The following is a 14495-nucleotide window of genomic DNA, read 5'->3' on the forward strand; positions in this document are numbered from 1 at the left end:
TTCAACTGATGCCCTAAGTACATATTATTAGATTGATGAAATTTACTTCGAGGATGGTTAAACATCAAAAATACAAAAGATATCAAATTTTAATAATTTATCATAAATGAGTGTTATATCGCGAATTTCAAAAAAGTAAAAAATATTTGACATCAGAAGGACATTCCTCGTATTAGATATGTCTGGTGTGCTCTCAGGTCCCAAAATACTGTGCAAACGTTGCTATCCGAGCCCTTAACCCAAATACAAACATGTGAAAAACATTCTTTGGGAGATTGATTGATTGATTTTAAACTCCTACTCAGCAACACTTGGCGTTTTCTTTTATTTCTTTGATACTAAACTACAATTATTGTTAACGTGTATTACCCCATTGGAATGGTCAAAAAATGTGTCTATTTGTATAAACTTAATTATCTCAGTGACGCATGAACGGATTTGGATCATTTTTACACCACTGTTAAGCAGACACTTCATGGTTTTTGAATCTTTAAGAAAATATGTATTTTACTGTCGATATTTTTAGTTATGCACCACTTTCCATAGGGCCTATTTTTATTGAGACACCCTGTATGTGATGCGATCACGCAAAATCAGTCGGAACTCGGAAATATTGATTTTGAGATATAGCCAAACAAAGAAAATATTTCCTTTTGTTTCCTCTTGTTTTGGAAACTCTTTTATTGCTCATATTTTTGGAACTGGTTGTTCAATTTCAATGGGGTTTCTGCAAAATCCAGCTTTGTAAATGCTTTTCACTATGCTGCAAGAAACTCAAAATGTCTTATTGCCGAGTTCCGACTGATTTTGCTTGATCGCATCACATATATACACACTACATGTATGTGCTGTGCGTGGTTGTATTAGATTGAGGCGATGGATCTGCAGGCTGGTTCTATTTGTAACTTTGCTACCTGCGGTGTAGATTGACTTTTGTTGTATTACAGTGTACTACTAGTATTATCTCTCACATGTAAGTTCACGTGGTCTAGCAAAGTTTGCCCTGGTTTATAGAAAAGCTAAAACAACATTTATAGACCATGGTGGAACAACGTTTAAAGAAGAGAGCTATAGACAAGAACAGCCGGACGCATTGAACCAAACCTAATTCTTGTTCTTACAATGGCGAAATAATGGAAATACGTTTGAACGCAGAGACTAAGAAACTTTTGTCTAGATGACCAAATGGTTTATTTAGTTTCTTCAAAGTATCAATAAAATGTTTACGGAAGAATTAGCAGGGAAGGGTGCTGGGAAGAAAACAACAGTCAAAGATGCCCGACGTCTTGCAAGGGTTGGCAGACTCAGGAATTTCAATTACAATAAAAAGGTCACGCGGTTGCTCCATATAGGACATAATGATATTTTTAAACGTGCAATGAATACAATGATTCAAGATCAGACGGAGTCTTATGAAATAGCCACGTGATTACTTGTCTCCTGAGCGGTCTCAGAAATATGCTGAAGGCGCTTTGTCTTCTAAAGACAAAGTAGGACCTGTTAATGTAGGACCAAAATTAGCATCTCAAATTCAAAACTCTGGCAAAAATTATTACGATTATCTAAGTGAACCATGCCAAAACAGTATATTTCTGAAACCAATAGTTGAATCAGAGATCTTGAAAATAATCAACAAATTCGACCAGAATAAAAGCGCAGGTCATGACGACATAGGAAACTTCGTTGTAAAAAAAACTAGCTAAAGAACTTGCTCAACCTCTTACAGCAATCTTTAATTTGTCTTTGTCAACAGGATATGTTCCTACCCAATTAAAATTAGCTAAGATAATCCCTATCTATAAAAAAGATGATGCCGAGATATTCTCAAATTACAGACCTATATCACTTCTGCCGGTTTTCTCCAAAATCCTTGAAAGATTGATCTTTAATAGAAGTGTTGAATTTATTAATAATAATAACATTCTCAATGATAAACAATTTGGATTTAGAGCCAATCATTCCACTCAAATGGCAATTATGCATCTGGTTGATAAGATAAATAATGCAGTAGAAAATGATGAAACTACTATAGGAGTGTTTCTAGACCTATCAAAAGCTTTCGACACTATTGACCATAGTATTCTACTTCATAAATTAGAACATTTTGGATTCAGAGGAATTGTTTATGACTGGTTCAAGAGCTATTTAAGTGATAGAAAACAATATGTGAACTTCAATAATAAAAATTCCAAATATAAAAGTATAATTTGCGGAGTCCCTCAAGGCTCAATATTAGGTCCTTTACTATTTATTTTGTACATAAATGATATAACGAATACCTCGATTATATTAAACTTTGTATTGTTTGCTGATGATACGACAATTTTATACTCAAGCAATGATATTGCTAATCAAATGTCATTAATAAATAAAGAGTTATCCGAAGTAAGTAACTGGTTTAAAGCAAACAAACTTTCTGTAAATGCTAGTAAAACTAATTACATGATTATGGGTACCCCTAGAATGACTTCGATAAATAATTCACAAGAAAACAGAGATATTACTTTGGATGGTACAAACTTGCAAAGGGTAACCGAAACCAAATTTTTAGGTGTAATTATCGATGAAAATCTCACATGGAAAAACCATATCAACGGAATCTCAAAAACAATCTCACGGAATATAGGTATGATAAACAAGTTGAAATTTTTTATACCTGGGCGTGTTTTGCACACGCTTTATTGTACGCTTGTCTTGCCTTATATTAATTATGGTATACTTACATGGGGGAATGCATGTAAAACATATCTTGATAAAATACATTTGCTCCAAAAATGGGCCATGAGAACTATTTCAAATAGCCATTATCGAAGCCATTCTGGACCACTATTTCATAAATTCAATATGCTCAATGTATATGATATATTCAAACTAGAACTAGGTGTATACATGTATAAATATTCTATTAAACAACTGCCATGTTCATTTGACAGTTTCTTTCTAAAACGATCCGATATTCATAGCTATCACACAAGAAACAGTAATAAGTATAATCAAACAAGAAACAAGAAAGTATTCACTGATCATTCAATCAGGACTACCGGCCCACTGTTATGGAATTCCCTGAACGATAACCTTAAAGTAGCAAACTCAATCAAACATTTTCGAAACAAATATAAAACAAAGCTTATCTCATTTTACAACTAGTTCTTGGAGCCCCGTTTTTGTTCTTGTGTGATAGGCTTAATATACTCTGTTTGTTTGTTGTTGTATTAATTTAGTTCTGTAAGGGGATGTTCAATGCTGGCCTTATTGGCCTTTCGATCATCTCCTCCATAATTGTCTTGTTGTTTTTTTTATGATGTTGAATTTCTTTGTATTTTGTTGTTTTTTATTATGGAAATAAAGATTCATTCATTCATTCATATAAAGCTGGTACTGAAACATCACAAACACATTAGATTTAAATGTAGGATTATATATTTCATAAAGTTTATAAAAAAACCGCTTTAATAATTTTCGTGAAACATTTTGGAAGCATGATACAAAACATTTAAACAGAATGTTATTAAACTGTTGACAAAATATTTGGCAAAAATGTTTCACACGAAATATTTTACAATAACCTTTTATACAACCCGACATTTAAATGTTATTAAAAACATTTTAATAACCATTTTAAGAACAGCCATCAAATTAATTGTTTAAACTTACCAATAATGACGGGAAATCTGGGGTAAGCTGTCCTGTTACCTGAGAGTAATTATCCAATGGTGGAAGAAGATTGAGTTGATTGGGATCAGGTTGCGCTACGTAATCTGGTATGGTAGGTTCTCCTATGCCGTAAGGTGTGTTAATTTTTCTTGAGACTCTTCCCATACGGACAAAGATACAGCATGTAGCTACTAAAAGAGCAGCTAAAACAGACAGACCAACCCCAAATCCGATTCCGATCCAACCAGTTGTTGTTATTCCTACGTCATTGAGGTAAATAGAAATACATTTTATATGGTTGAACAGGATGTCCCAAAAGTCTTAACACTTGTGTTGCAAATTATTTTAGACACGGTTAAACCTTTGAGGTGTATGAGGCACAGCAAACACAAAACGTTTCCAACATCATCGTTTTTGACATCATTCGCAAAAGATTGGTAGAAAATATTTATATTTCGGGTTATATAAAGGGTATAAAAAGGTTTTATAACATTCAAAAACATTTTTGATAACTTACTGCAAATATTCTAACGTAATGTTATATGAGTGTTGACAAAACTTTTGACAAAGCATGTTTGCATTTTTTTTAATTGAAAAATTTGTAAAAATGTTGTTTTAGTGTGTTTTCATACAAAACATTTAAAACGTCTTAATGACCTTTATACAACCCGATATTAAATGTGATTAAAACTTAAAAATCATAAGAATTAAATTTCGGATTTTTCTGGATCTTTGAGGATTCAAAGAGCTATAATCATCACAATTATATCGCATTAACTAGGCCAGTTGCGGCCGAACCTGGCGCAAACATATCCGCACTTAGGTTGTAAAACCCACCAAGTATCTGTGTAGCTCCCAAAATTCCATTTCAAGAAGTAAGTTTTTGATAACCAAACAACTATTCACCAATTTTTTGAAAGCAGGAGGAAACCGGAGAGCGAGCATTGATTCGGGATAATCCAAATGTACATACAGGTTTTGGGCGCGGTCGGGGATGGTGGTGGGGGTTGGTGTGGGGTCCTCTCGCTATTCAGAAGGTCCGTCATTCCGAAGGTTCGCTAATCCGAAGGTTCGCTTTTCCGAACGTGTAATTTTACCATTCGCCATTCCGAATGTAATTAAAGGTTCACAATTCCGAAAAACGCTTCTCTATTCCGAAGGTTCTCTTTTGCTATATTTTGATTTCAAAAATATCCACTGGAAATAATACTTTAAGTCTACCAAAATAAACGGATATTCCATGGATTTATTGTTGCTGAAAAATAGGACTTTCACCCGGTAATAGTAGTATAAATATGAGTTTTAGTCCCAAGCTGGTAAGAAAAATGGTCGTTGGTTTAATGGGGCTTTTCCGTGCTCTCGCAACCCATTCCTTAAAACATAATGTCAAAATTATACCGTCCAACCCTATGACTATGCCAAGGCACCCTGAATCATACCGCCCAGCCCTATAACATATCGCCCTTGAACAAAAAAGGACTTTGCTAGAGGGCGCAACATGATTCAACAACGACAGATTCGGAAAAAAGAACCTTTTTTTATAATTCGGAATAGAGATCACGGTGACTCATCTCGGAATAAAGAACCTTTTTTAGATTTCAGAATGGAGAACTTTTTTTCATATTCGGAGTAGAGAACACGGTGACTTATTTCGGAATAAAGAACCTTCTTTCGTTTTCTGAATAGAGAACCAATTTTTTAATATTCGGAATAGAAAACCCTTTTTCATATTCGGAATAAAGAACCTTTTCTGTTTTCGGAATAGCGAACCTTCAAAATAGCGAACTTCGCCCGGCTGGGTACAAGGCGAAGGAACAACCGCTGCGCCAAATCGATTTCCCAAAATAAACAAATAACTTGTTTCGCACTGTCTTAAAAATCTTAAAATCTCTCCAGGTCGATTTTTTAACATCGTTGTTTGATGAGGTTTAACTGTTTTGTAAACTACAATTGGCTATTTCAAAATAACAAATGGAACACATAATTGTAGTATTTGTCCTGTTTAATTAATCGATTTCGTATTTCGACTTAATAGTAAAGTTTTGTTTTGCAGTTCCCCATCCTTAAACATGTTTTATTACCATTGTTATTATTATCAGTACAATTGATCTCGCTCAGGTTCGTGAAAGTCCAATTGTAAAGTGGGAACACCAAACAAACCTTAAAAAACTAATGTATAGCAATTGGCAAGGTTTTGAAGAATGTCCGATATTTCTATATAATATGACTAACGCTGCTAAAACCACAGCACAAAGCAACTGCAAGTTTAAGTATCCTGATGGTATCATTAGGACCATTAGGACCATTAGGATACTTAAAAGCTTGCAGTTCATCTTGCAATCATCTGCACACAATATACACACGAAAACAGTGGCTTGGTCACCTCAACGCTCATGGATTGTTATCCCCTAGAGACTCGTAGTTCGAATCTGGGTTGAAGCAAACAACTTTTCTCTTCATCTTCCTTTTTTCTTCTTTTCTTCTTGTCCTCCTCTCCGCCAAAAGGTAGAAAAGTGTAAGGATTAAAAATACGTACCATTTGCAGTGTTGCCAGTACCGTTGATTCCTTGACATTGACTTCCAATTACACCAGCATCACATCTGCAAACAGTAAATGTATAACGATATAAAATTATAGCTACAGCTATGAAAATAAAGATAAGAATACACTTTTCACCGCATGAAATCTTAAGAATGGTGCACAACTAACGTGCCTTAAGTTATATTAAGGCACATACTTCCAAGCACACACACCCCGCTACATATAAATAACAACACCAAACATACACATCACCAGGCGAACATGCGCACCCTACATTCTAAGTAAAGAAAGTAAATTCTAAAGAATCTATTTATAGGAGTATTTTTCATGCAATGCCTATAAGACACAAAAACTACCATAGTCTAACCCTTCTAGATATGTCACTTTCAAAAGGAAGAAATACAACATATTGTTAGGTTAACGCGGCCTTAAACACAGTTGAGTTCACCCTCGCGCTTTCTAACTCAGCGAGGTGGCGATCTATAATATTGAAAATGAGTTCTTGGAACAATGGACACACTTGGATCTTTTCATGATCATAGAAATAACATAACATTTTAAGGGGGAGAATGGGATGGCAGTTATCCGTTCTTGATACAAAAGTGTCGTAAGACTGTTTCTAAGATAAGATTGTAGACGGGATCTCATCTAACTAGAGGCATTACATGATCCAGGTAGGTCAATAAGTGACATCGTATGAACACCCCCACCTGACTGGCACATACCGATATACACACGCATAACCTGATTTTTGGCAAACTGATTCTTGTCAAACTTACATGCAACTAAAAGTGAAATCATCTTGCACTTTACATACGCCTCCATTAGCGCAGAATTCACTCGGGCAAGAATCTAAAGAGAGAAGTACGACATATAAGTTAATGATACATTTTAATTAAATCAATGGCTAATAAATTCGGCTATTAAGCAAGGACAATGCAATCTTGCAGAGGGGTGAACGTCATTGGAAAATTTCCAATTTTAGGATATAAACACGGCTAATTAAGCACCCATTTTTCATTTTAATTTAACTGAATATTAAGTAAAGCTGATTGGAAATGTCAAATCTCAGCACACCTCGTTATGCCCATGGTGGGTTTCACCAACGATATTGTGTCGATAACATTCCTTCTTCCCAATCAGTAGCTTGAAAGCTTCACATGTACAGTCATGATGGATATATTGTTACGATATTAAAGACCCATTCAGTGATCCCAGCGAAAGTGTAAAAAAATTAAAATTGTTTATAAATTGCTTAAAAGTGAAGGATAAGTCATTTAAATTGTCATTTGGTATTTTTGAAATGAAAGATTTGGCAAAAAACAAAGAAACCCGCAGTATTGACGAAGTTGAAGCCCCATTCAAATACATGTAGCTAATTAATATACTGTCAGTATATAAATTACAGATTCATGTAAAATGTCTAATTTTGTCCTCAATACATGGCTTTCAGCTGAACCACTAGCAGGCTATGTTAGCACATCTATGACAATGACAAACGTACCAAAATCTGAATTTTGATTCCGGATGAGCAAATCACTGAATGGGTCTTTAAGTCATGTCCCTATAGTATTTGGATATACCCTAGACTACGGCACATATTTTTTTTAAATGAAAACATCTGGCTGGGATGTTGCTCATATGGCTCGCTACCATCAAATGTTCAGTGTAATTGTGCCAGATGCTACACTTTCAGCATGATGTTAACGAATCTTAAAGGAATCTGATTTCTATAACTTATCTGTAGCCAGATATGTCTTAGTTCTTACCACCAATCGTTAAAATCATCAGGCCTGTGTTTCCTAAATTTCCAGCCAAACCAGTGTTAATCGTGAAAACCACATTGACGTCATTAACAGTTGCCCTTGATGTACTTGCTACTGTGACTTCGTATTCCACGCCGATCATGTCTCCGATCGGAAGCACTCTAGTTACTCGAACACCTAGGAATCCTTCGAGAGTTTGGAATATTGCCGTCAACTGTGACGAAACAGGAGAGAATAAGAACAGATTACATCCATACAGTTTTAAAACTCATTCATGTATTACAATTAAAATTACAATAACAATTCAATTTCTGTTTATCCTATTACATTCTGATGACCTCAAGTTAACTAAATTCCTAGTAAAATAAGTTCTCGTACGATTTTAGTTCATTTTAACCAGGATTTGTGACAAGTTGGTCTCAATCTGTGTCAAATGTATACCGTTCGGATTAAATTTGACAAGATTCGTCGGCCGTATTCCATAGTGATTTTTGGTAATTTTTTGAAAATTGGCACATATGTTTTTAATGATGTTCTCTTTCATTTTTCTAAGTCTCATCAGTCATAATTAGCTAATTAATTAGTAATTAATTAATTAAATGTGGCGTATAGTTACAAAGTGACATTTTTGTATTCCATAGTGGCGTATCGACCATACGCCACTTTTTATACACATTTTATAATTATGAAATATCGGCAAAAATGAAAAACATCGTATGTCATAGTGGCGTACGCGTATCGGACCTATACGCCACTATGGAATACGAACGACGAAAAGTAACGCCATAGGGATTACACGGCGACCGAGGTGGCGTACGGTTAACGTAAGGTTAGGGTATTGCGTTTTGTTCGTTTTCCATAGTGACGTATAGTTTTATTGTCAGTTTGCCAGCAATATTATGTATTTATTTCTTTTGAAAAATATATAACAATAAAATCTATTTAGTTTACTACAGAAATTTCACATCATTTACAAAATATAATGAATGTCTGATTTACACAACTCGATTTTAAATTGGCATTTCTTCAAACCCGATTTTCTCGAAAAGTTGTTTATTCGCGGCGCCCCACTATACGCCACTATGGAATACGGACGACGGATTGACATTGTGTGAGATCTTATTTCCGTAAGGACCTAGTCAAATTCGACTATTATTGTTTAAAAGTTCACAATCCTTTATGTTAAAAATATTCTAATGATAATTTTGGATATTAGTTAAATATTGAGTATTACCATGGTATGAGGAAAAAATTACTGCGCATGACACACGTATAGCATCCACTCCGGCATATTTATTATTAACAAGGGGAGCTGATGTAGGTAAGGTAGTGTTCCATTGTGCCGTCGGACATATCAGTTATTATCATTAGAAGGATATTGAAAAATAAGTTGAATTTTTGTATCTGAAGTCTATTATGAAACATTTGAACTTAAACAGACAGACCTGTGCTCTGTCAAATAGTCCGTGTTTATAGTGATTGCCAAAATCATCACTCCCCTTAATGTAAACGAAAACCATACCGATGCTTTGTGCCAAAAATTCTTAACTTTTCCTGAATTTTAGGGGGAGTCTTGAATGATAGAAATTATTTTTACACGTACTGGTGGTTCAACTTCACTGGCAAGTTGTTTGAACTTTGGACTGTTTGTGTCCAGTAGACTAAAATCAATTTTCTCCCCGTCGCTAGCGTAGAATATGCCACCGATATCTCGCGTGTATTGCCCTGATGATAAAAGAAAAGAAAAAAAGAAATTGCACCAATGCGCTATAATCGAGGCACCAAGGGCTGCAATGATTATACAATGAATGTACAGCAAAATATACTACTACATCAATTTAAAATAAAGAATGTCATTAGTTGTAAGCAATTTTGAAAAGATGATGTCCAAATACCCAACAAGTTTGATGTTAACTGGCACTTGATTACAAAGGCGAGGAGCGAGGCATGAATATGACCGCTCGGCAAAGGTTAAGTATTGAGTTCGAAATTCAACGAATTGAGATGCAGAAGAAGATTTATAACGCCCGGATATAGGCATAGGGCTGATATTTTCGCAGTAAGGGGCATTTGGCGAGAGAAAATGGAACCTTTGGGTAAGAGCCGAAACAGTGCTACAGAAACCTTGAACACTGGCTGTCTAGTTCTTAATGGCTTAAATTTATTCATTTTTTCAAAATAAGAAACAGAATCAGTGATAAATGACAGATGCTGTTCCAATTGCAAGATAAGGGTCTTTCAAAATAAGAAACAGAATCAGTGATAAATGACAGATGCTGTTTAAATTGCAAGATAAGGGTCTTTGAGTGACAGATCAAATGAAAATTAAGCCAACATGGGAGTGTCCCCCCCCCCCCCCGGGACAGAACGGAGCCATCTGGAACCAGTATGAAATGGAAGCATGACAGACATGTATTCAGGATTTGTTGTTGTATTCTCTTTGAAAATGGACTCAATTTTGTCCAAAATGAAAGTACACAGTGTATGATGATAATCTATGCAAATCTAAAATCCAATACAAGCAACATAATGCATGGTGACTATTGGTGACTATACAAATATTGACTGCTATGAGGGGCATGGATAAAATTATAGGCCCAATGTGATCTCACAACTATGACTATGGCTCGAGGCGTAACTGAGGGGCATAGTCATGGTTTTGAGATTACCGCGGGCCTATTATTTTAACCATGCCCTGAATAAAAAGCAGTCAATATTTATTTTTTAAACCAAATCTTAAGATTCTTGTCATCTGTTTGGCTAAAAACATCGATTTTGGGAAGATAAATTAATAGTTTCAATGCGAACGGCACATCTTACAATTTGAGATTTCCGCGTAATTATTTAGGGAGCGAAAACATTAACGCGTGCGTAATATCATTTAAACGTTGGAAACAAAGCACAGGCAGAACTATACACGGGGAATGGTCAAAACTATGCCCGCGCTTTTAACCAATCAGATGGCGGGAATCTTTAGATGAGGTATATAATGGCATATATAGAATAGAGTTGTGACAAATGCAGATTATCACAAAATGTTAAACAGCGCCCTCAGTGAGAGCAGCACAGACTTACGAATGAGGTTACTCTATATAATATAAATAAGATGTTATTCAAATAGAAATGCAGCAATTAGTCACACAAATTGCATCAATGCACAATCAAAATTTTGTCTGATGATAACTAAAAAAGACAGTAAACAACTTTTGCAATAAAAACGACAAATTCAAGATGATAAATGATATGATGATAATGATGATGATTATAATGATGATGTTAAAGATGATGATGATAGTGATTATTATGGTATTTATGATGCTGATCATAATGAAGATAGTGAGAGCTATTTAAAAACAAACTTTTGTGTGCTTAAAATTTGCAACAAACAACTACGCTGTTGGTGTAGCAGTTCCATCCATGTTTTTATGGGTAATTACCTGCTGGTCGTGCAACTGACAAACCACTTGTTCCCAAATAACCTTCCTGAGTTATACTTGCTGCGATTAGGGCATTAACATCCGTCCCGTCAACAGGCGAAGACGCCGCTACTGTTGTTCCAATTACGGCTCCGATGCCCCCGTTTTCTGTGGGGAATAGCTTTAATACAGATACGTCACCTCCGATGGTTGCCAGTTTATTCCCAAGCTATGTATGGAAGAAATGACCATGATATCGGTTAAAAGCGAAAACAAAATATACTGGTGTACTTTGCAGAAGATATGTGGAAGTAAAACAATACGAATACACTCTTTGGAGGTATACAGTGGTTTGTCACCGGGAATGATTCCGGACTGGGGGAGGGGGAGGAAAGGGGATGTGGAAATGTGCCCCTAACGTTTTTGTTCTGACTGATTAAGTGAATGTCACCATGTTGCCCTTGTGGCGTTACCAATGCAGCCCACATGACAAAAGACCCTGTGACACAAGTAGTTGTTTTTTCAAATAAAAATCTCAAGGGATCATACATTATTGGAGTCGTGTAAATCACATTATACAGTAAGCAAAAGAATCAAGGTACCAGTTGTGTTCACCCCTGTATATCCTAAATAAAGACAGTTGCACTTTTGTGTTCTAATCAATGAAAGCACGATGCTAGTTTTAACGTGCTAATCAATGAAAGCACGGCGCTCGTTCTCTTATTCGCGAACGCTTTGTGTACAAATCAATAGGGCATGCAATATGGCAAACTGCAACTTTCAAATTTGCATCTTCCTTGTATTTTTGGATAGTCGTGTCTTTATTTCTTGAACAATTACACCGAATGAGGTCTTAAATTTGACCTAAAAGATGCAGCTTTTAAAAATAAACAAAATAAACAAAAATATATCAACATTCTGGATACAAATGACACTTAAGCATTTTTTTGAAAGAGTGAAATGATGAAGCCTCCCTGATGGTACGTTGGAGGTTGTTCCACAATGAAGGTGCCGCAACACAAAACGATTTGTCACCGATGCATTTTTACCAACACGAGCTCTTAGTAATGTGGTGTCTTTGGAAGATCCTGTCCTACAACGAGTTGAAGGTATTTTCTCTATGAGAGAGTAAAACACATAAATATTGGGGAGTATTATCTTCTAAACATTTATAGACACACATACATACATATCTTTAACTTGATTCTGTCATGGATAGGCAGCCAATGCAGGTTATGCATTAGAGGCGAAGGGCTTTCACGTCTACCAACTGAGTTCAATACACTATGCATCAGTAATATTCTGCTTAAAAAGTGTGTTTCATTAAATTAATTGCTGACTTTTGGAACTACATTATATAACTTTTTATTACTAACTTCAAGCACGATAATATCCGCCAGGCGTTGAAATTCGTCACTGTGAGTGTCATACATGTCTTCTACGAATCGTAGCGATTGGCCGTTTAACCCATCTGCGTAGATTCGTCCAATAATGGTTCTCGTTTCACCTGGAGAGAGAGAGAGCGGATTATTCTCAACCGGGAATCTAAACTTGAATCTCAAACTTAATCACTGTACTATGCTGATCTATTTTGTTTCATAATTAGTTTGATATCAGATTGAAATACATGTTTAACTTGAAACTTGGTGATATGTCCGATTTAGGTTAGCTCGAGATCCAAAGTAATGACTATTTGTAGCAGTGTTTAAAAGAATGTTTAAAGCGATAATTAGTCGTGTTAGTATTCGGCTAGTTTCCGTGATTACCAGTGCACAAAGTAAACCTTTATTGCCCATGCAAGCATTCCACATGCTCTACATATCCCAGGCAAATGGTATTGTTTGGTCTGATAGGCTAAGGTAAAGGTAAAGGAGACGATCCTGTATAAACTGTGGTCGGAGTGCCCATCTCTCTTTCATTGGCGATTGGGCCAGACTCCTCCATGTAATGTTGCTATAGGGGGATCGCTACACCTCCTCTACAGCGAGTCTGTTACCTTCCCAGCATTTAAGAATGCCGGTACCCATTTAAACACCAGGGTGGAGAGGAGTAATCGAGATAAAGTGCCTTACTCAAGCGCACAACACGATGGCGTCGCACCTTCCGATTATGAGTCAGTGCCCGTTCCGCTAGGCCACCGTGCTCCCGACTGATTGGCTATTCAACAGCAACCATTCCAACTAACAGACACGCAATGCAAAACCATGCAATGAACTTGAAACGTTTTCAAGTCATGGTATATTATTTTATTCTCCTTTGGTTAAAAGTGGCGTGCAGCAGTTGCATCATGTTACATTAGTTTACTATTGACTTACGAACACAACGATTGCCTTCAAGACTATATTCTGGATCCGTGCAGACGCATGTGTATGTTCCAACTCTGTTAAAACACCTGATGTTATTTCCAATGCAGACTGGCGGTAGTAACTCACACTCATTTATATCTATTTAAATGGGGAAAAACCCAAGTAATTAATCAAGCATAATATAAATAAATGATTGCATCTAACTGAACAGGTCTCGTATTTTGCAGTGACACATATAACGTCAAATTTGAAATGGGCAACTAGTTTTATTTGATTTTCCCATATTCGGATTTGCCGTTTTACGTGTACAATACGCGTTATTCAAACATGGATAGAAATAATTACCAAATAACATATTTATATTAAGCCTTCACAAAAAGCGTAGCTTCAAAACTGATAACCGTTTTCACAATAATTAAACATGGAAAGGAGGAGGATTTATTTATGCGCTTTCACTCTGAACGATGGTCAACTAATATATTTTGCCAGACGACGGTGGACGACATTATTCAATGTGGCAACAGCCAATAGCGTAAACAAAACAGACAATATGACGGCAACATTGCCTGGACGTTGAACGCCCCGTGCCGATGTGCGTTTTTAGCTCTATTGGCCCCATTTACAGAAAAAAATTCTCAGTGCAATGTATACATTTTCACATGAAAATTAATATTTTTGGATTCAAAATGAATGGGAAGAAAAACAATTATAACAGCCGGGAGTGGGAATCGATCTCGGGACCCTCTGCGTTGCAGGCGAAGACGCTACTACACTACGGAAACCTTGGTACACGTTGGGAGAAATTTTCAGT

The 14495-nt window shown here is 36.0% G+C and overlaps 1 protein-coding gene across 1 annotated transcript in view; it reads right to left on the reverse strand.

The window, feature by feature from the left end:
* The window catches only part of LOC140145808 (uncharacterized), a 54859-nt gene that overhangs the window by 6241 nt on the left and 34123 nt on the right, over nt 1-14495 (reverse strand). Inside the window, exons 19-26 of the mRNA XM_072167484.1 lie at nt 13694-13822; nt 12755-12885; nt 11400-11607; nt 9566-9687; nt 7966-8176; nt 6976-7048; nt 6191-6255; nt 3655-3914 (exon numbers count right to left, since the gene is read on the reverse strand). Of these exons, the coding sequence (XP_072023585.1) occupies nt 3655-3914; nt 6191-6255; nt 6976-7048; nt 7966-8176; nt 9566-9687; nt 11400-11607; nt 12755-12885; nt 13694-13822 (1199 nt within the window). The remainder of the gene's footprint in view (nt 1-3654; nt 3915-6190; nt 6256-6975; nt 7049-7965; nt 8177-9565; nt 9688-11399; nt 11608-12754; nt 12886-13693; nt 13823-14495) is intronic.

The sequence above is a fragment of the Amphiura filiformis genome, chromosome 2, assembly GCF_039555335.1.
Source record: "Amphiura filiformis chromosome 2, Afil_fr2py, whole genome shotgun sequence".
In the NCBI taxonomy this organism is placed as follows: Eukaryota; Metazoa; Echinodermata; class Ophiuroidea; order Amphilepidida; family Amphiuridae; genus Amphiura; species Amphiura filiformis.